Raw genomic sequence first — 5,209 nt, 5'->3', positions numbered from 1 at the left:
TTCTTCATTTTGCACTGAATGTGCAGATCACTAAAGAAAGTGCAGATCGCCATCTTCCCACACAGGAGGCACAAGGAGATACCCACGTTGGGTAGGCATTTTTGCTGCACTGTGTGGTCTGCTTCCCCTCCTGTTACACACGCTGCCTAGTGGCTTTTGCCCCTGAAGCGGACAAGAGCAGGTAGCCCTGCCCCCATGCTCTCAGGTGCCCGAGGCTCCCAGTCCACTTCCCAGGTACAGGTGATACTCCATCTTTATCCTGTGATTGTTTCGGTAAAACTGCAGAAACCCGTCTTAATTACGTCCTTTGTTTTCACTGCATTGCTCAAAGACAAGAAAGGAAAGGGAACAGAACCTGCTCTTGCTCTAAAGATCGGGACTGGCCTACAGCCTAAGTCCAATCAGGGGTCTGGGGCTCACAGGCAGAAGGATCGGGCAGGTTTTCCTCACAAAGCTGTTCTGCTCAAGGCTTTTGATCCCATCCAAAGGGAGCGGCCTGACACACGAAGAGACGACCAGAAGCTTACCTATGGGGGTCAAGATGGAGGGTCTTACTCTCCCCCCTATGAGGCTTCCCTGGCCACTCTAGCCCCTTTATTCAATACTCATCTTAACAGACAACTCAGCAGAGGAAGAAACACTTTAATTACATGTTCATGTAAGTTTCTGCTGTATCGTTTCCACAAACTATCTCCACAGCCTCTCAACGAGACGTGCAATCATTACACAAGGATACCGTGAGGATTTCTCACCAAGTTGAAAAACTCTCCCAAACCTCTTGATCTTTAGTCAAATTATGTTAACGTCTCTCAGACATGAGCTTACAAACCCACCACTCCATTTTGGTGTACTCGCGTGAATAGTCACGGTCCCTCTTGACTGGAAGCAGGATGGGGTTGAAAGTAACAAAACCTATTACGTAAGTGACTTTAAGTGGTAAGTCTGTGGGGGCTGATTTTCTTTTCCCAAAAGCAGAATCTTCAAAATAGGAGCCAGGGTTCAGCGGGTACAGAATGTAGTGATCCAAGTGATGAGACATTTTTCACACCATCATTATTCCACTGCATTAAACCAGAAAGTATGCACTTGCAGATGCACGCCTTGCCTAGTGGTTTTAACGACAAAACTTGCATAACTGAGCAAATAATTAGTCAATGAAAAGCGTAAGTTTGAAGCTCAAGATGAGCTGCAGAAATCTCACGATTAAGAACTGCAAATTGTATTATTTCTCCCACCGTCCCCAATGCCCACACGTTATCACATGTGGCTTTCACCTCCTTTGGTGAAAACACACCAAAACCATGATGCACCGAAAGAACATAGCTTTTCTGGCCAGGAGCCCTGGGCTGGCATCCCAGCTCTGTCACTTTCTAGCACTCAAGGGACATCAACCCGAACCTGTTTCCCAGCTCTAAGGTGGTATCACGATCACCCCCACTTGCAGGGCAGTGCCTAAGACTCATTTATGTTAAAAGCTTGCTGTTACCTGGCACTTAGGGATACTTATGTGGGCAACACAGCAACTTCACCAATGAAAACATATAAAAGAATTCTATGTGCTACTACTTAGGTTTAAATTCTACTTCCCATTATTTTATAAAAAACACTATATTCTGAGATTCTTTGCCCTGGCTGAGTTTACACTCATTTCTATAGTCTTTTTTTTTTTTAAATCCTCATCAGAGGATGTTTATTGATTTTGAGGGGAGAGAAACATTGATCACTTGCCTCCCGTCTGCGCGTCCTGACCAGGGACTGAAGCCCCAACCTGTTGGTGTACCGGCCAACTGAACCACCTGGCTAGGGCTCTATCCTAAGTCAGTACATGAAGAACACAAGCTACATGTAACCAATGTTATGTTCTCACTTTGGGTTTAACAGAAGTGGAAGCTAATTAGAAGGAATACTTACAGAATGAGGATGCCAATTATGAAAGACAAAATATATGTGCATCTTACTTGTTTAGATTCGAGAGCCTAACCGTTCACAGAAGAATTCATACTTTTTTTATTGTTAAGCTGCAACATACATGGTTTAATACAACAAAAATTTAATCAAGTGAAAAGTAATAAACTGAACAATAAACAAATAAACACTCAAAACAAAATATTTTCCATTGGAAACATGTTAAGATGAATACGGGGTTTCGTTACCATCTTACTGCAATTTTCTTATGTGTGACTAGCTTACATACCCCATGTTTTCTGTAACCATGCAGATGTGAATGGAAGTTTGAATGATTAAATAAATGAAAAGTCCATTTACTGCAGAGAACCATTTCACAAGGCAGCCAAACTGGATTTAGCGAATAAAATTACTCAAGAACTTCTGCACGTATTCAGGGTCATTTTAGAATCCATGAACCTTAAGCTGTTCCTCCTTGACAATGCCAACCTGCAAAATAAAACTTAATTTAGCATTACCACTTTGAGGAATATATAAATTCACCCCTAAGAAAACATGGAGCTACCATTAAAAAGAATCATTAATAGCGCGTTGTTTTTCTTGTGTGCGTGTCATTGACTGTTAATAATAATTCAACACATGCCAGAAAACACCCAATAGATACAGGAATGATCAGGTCATTTAATGACAAAGCATTTTAAGGCTGTACACAAAGTGGTTACTCACCTCCAAGAGAAACTGGCAAATGTTTTTCCTTTGGTCACCCTGAAGCTGAATAACCTCTCCGTACTCGGGATGTTCGATCACAGTACCATTACAGGCAAATTTCTGGAGAATATAAATGTTTGACCTAACTGAGTCAAATACATTGAGGTTTTATTTTCATGCTGAGATTAAGATGAACTACTCAGTAGGCTTGATCTATGTTTAAGTAACAAGTTTGTCTCCTGTCATCCCCGACATTCCCAAGTTCATCTGAAGTGAGCCAGCAGGTCACATAAAGGCAAGGACTTTACTTGGGACACCAAGAACTAAATTATTTCACATATTGTTTGAGGCCGTGTAAATCTTATTTTACGCTGGGAGATGAGACATAAATATCTGTTAAATGAGCACAGCTTTCTTGGACCCACACTGGTAATGTATGAAGCATAATCCAATTCAGAGGGGTGCATCAATAACCCATTTTAATCTCTTCCTTCCAACACCCTTACCTTTTTGAAAGCTTTCACAAGTTTCTTTTTGTCATAATCATCTGCAATGCCCTGAACAGTAGTCAGTGTCTTCCTGCCGTTCCGTTGCTGGATTCTTATATGAATGTAATCCTCAGTCCCTGCCGGGAGTAAGTCGTCACCCTTAGTTGCATCAGCAAAGGGGTCTGCAGAGGAGTTAAAAAAAAAAAAAAATCAAAAGCAGAAAATATTTTCTTAGTAGGTAATTTCCAAATATATGGTACACTCCAGTCTAGACAGTCAGTAAAGAAGTTTCTAGTGCCTTTGCTTTCTTTGCGGGTGGGGATGGGGGTGGGGCAGAAATAAAACCGCCCAAGTGCTCCACAAAAAGAGAACTATGGGCACGTCCATTGATACCTGAACAGAAAAACGTTGTTCTTACGTAGACGATGTTCCCGTTCAACAGAGTCCCCCGATGAGACAAGAGATTTTACAACCTTAATTTTATAGCCACGATAAAAATGTGCGTCATCCCGATTACATTCTGGGAATAACACTAAACATTCAAACCCGCCCACCCCAATCATGTCACCGTAAAGGTGCCGTGCAAAAAGTAACAACAAAAAGATACGCATGCACACGTGGGGGTGCCTCTGGATGCACCGAGAGGCGTACATGCACAACCCCTGGCCAAGCTGAGAACACTGGACCCTGTGGCAGTTCAGCGGGCTGCCTCCACGTCTCCTAGTCAGTGCCCCCAACACCTGCTCGGAAGCAGCTGCGACCACTAACGGCCGCCGACCCCCAGCCCCGCGGCCGGCGTCACCCCGGAGAGCGGCGGGGTCGCAGATGTCAGCGGGCAGCAGAGCCAGGCGGGCGCCGGGTCCCAGCCGGGGCTCCGGGTGCAGGGCCGGGGTCAGCAGGCCGTCCTCGGGGAGGGGGTCGCCAGGGGGCCAGTCGCCATTTTCTGGGCGCCGAGACAAAGCCCCACTCGGGGTACGGGGAGGGCTGGGGGGGGGGCGCGCCCGGGGAGCGGTGGTCAGGACTATGCCCGGGCGAGGGCGGGCATGGGCGGCCAGCCTGCAGAGAGGCGCTCTGGGGAGGGAGGAGGCGGCGGCGGCGATCAGATCTTACCGAAAGATTGGAGGTTCTGGATAGTGGACATGCGATACTAGTGTGAGGCCGGTGAGGGGGTAAAATTCCTGCGGGGCCCGCCCGGATCGCCGTGTCAAGAGGCTGCAGCGGGGAGAAAACGGAAATAAGGAAATGCTTCGCCCCGGGACTGGGATTCGGCTGGAGCGGCGGCAACGGCAGCGGAAGCCGGGAGGAGGCGGAGGAAGAGGCGGCGGCGACGGATGCGAAGACGCGAAAGAAGAGGCGGCGCTGCGGCTTCTTTTACAAAATGGCCGTGGAGACTATTTTGATGCTCCCACCGCCCCGCCCACGTGCTCGCCCGCGCCAGGAATCCTGGGACTTGTGGTTTTCTAGGGGCAACAGCGCTCGGCCAGCCTGGGGCGGGTGGGCTTCCGGGACCGCAATTCCCAGCAGGGAGCTCGCGGGCCAGCGCTGGCCGCCAGGACCAAGATGGTCCAGGTGGGTGCAGCTCTGCCCCCGCGGAGCCTGCCCTCCTGGGTTGAGCCTCTCCCGGCCCTCCGGCTCTCGGGCGCTCCCATTCCCTCCCCGTAAGGTGGTGGGGCCAAGGGGTGGGTGCTGGGGTGATAATCTCCATCAGTCTCTCTAGAGGCCGGGGTCATGGAAGTAAAACCGGGGTGCAGGAACACAATAAGCCCCCTAGCCCCCCTGCTTTCCCCTCGGCAGGCCGCTTCTCAGCGCCTCCTGCACCCCAATTCTAGCCCGCGTTGCAGCAGCCCCGTTAGTCCCTACCGAGGTTCGAGGCGGGACCCTTCCCCGCAGACTTGGGCCGCCTTCCAATTCCCAGCGCTTTGGTTTTCAAACAACAGAGTGCATTTCCCAGAAGGCTTGATAAAACAAATAAATAGAGCCAGAGTTTCTGTTTTACGAGGCCTGGGATGTGACCCGAGAATTTGCAAATCTAGCAAGCTTCCAGGTGACTCTGATGATGCTGGCCTGGGACCCCACTTTAGAACCACTGCCCACCTTCACTAGGGGCC

At 48.6% G+C, this 5,209-nt stretch overlaps 1 protein-coding gene across 1 annotated transcript; it reads right to left on the bottom strand.

The window, feature by feature from the left end:
* Positions 1 to 1,983: 1,983 nt before the first annotated feature.
* EIF1B (eukaryotic translation initiation factor 1B) lies at positions 1,984 to 4,498 on the bottom strand. The gene is made up of 4 exons (XM_090284548.1): positions 4,212 to 4,498; positions 3,120 to 3,283; positions 2,632 to 2,733; positions 1,984 to 2,394 (listed from the first exon to the last, which is right to left on the bottom strand). The coding sequence occupies exons 1-4, from the start codon at positions 4,240 to 4,242 to the stop codon at positions 2,350 to 2,352; spliced, it is 342 nt and encodes a 113-aa protein (XP_090140674.1). The 5' UTR covers positions 4,243 to 4,498; the 3' UTR covers positions 1,984 to 2,349.
* Positions 4,499 to 5,209: the final 711 nt, after the last annotated feature.

The sequence above is a fragment of the Furipterus horrens genome, unplaced genomic scaffold (genome assembly GCF_987537825.1).
Source record: "Furipterus horrens unplaced genomic scaffold, mFurHor1.1.pri manual_scaffold_7, whole genome shotgun sequence".
Taxonomy (NCBI): Eukaryota; Metazoa; Chordata; class Mammalia; order Chiroptera; family Furipteridae; genus Furipterus; species Furipterus horrens.
The sequence above is the reverse complement of the archived record's forward strand: the minus strand, read 5'-3'. Positions and strand labels throughout refer to the sequence as shown.

Bases quoted from the DNA above. Each gene is read 5' to 3' on its own strand.
- EIF1B (XM_090284548.1), bottom strand. From the start codon at position 4,242: ATGTCCACTATCCAGAACCTCCAATCTTTCG. The intron at 3,284-4,211 runs GTAAGATCTGAT...ACTCCTCTGCAG, and splicing joins CCAGAACCTCCAATCTTTCG to ACCCCTTTGCTGATGCAACT. The intron at 2,734-3,119 runs GTAAGGGTGTTG...TATATTCTCCAG, and splicing joins TTGTGAAAGCTTTCAAAAAG to AAATTTGCCTGTAATGGTAC.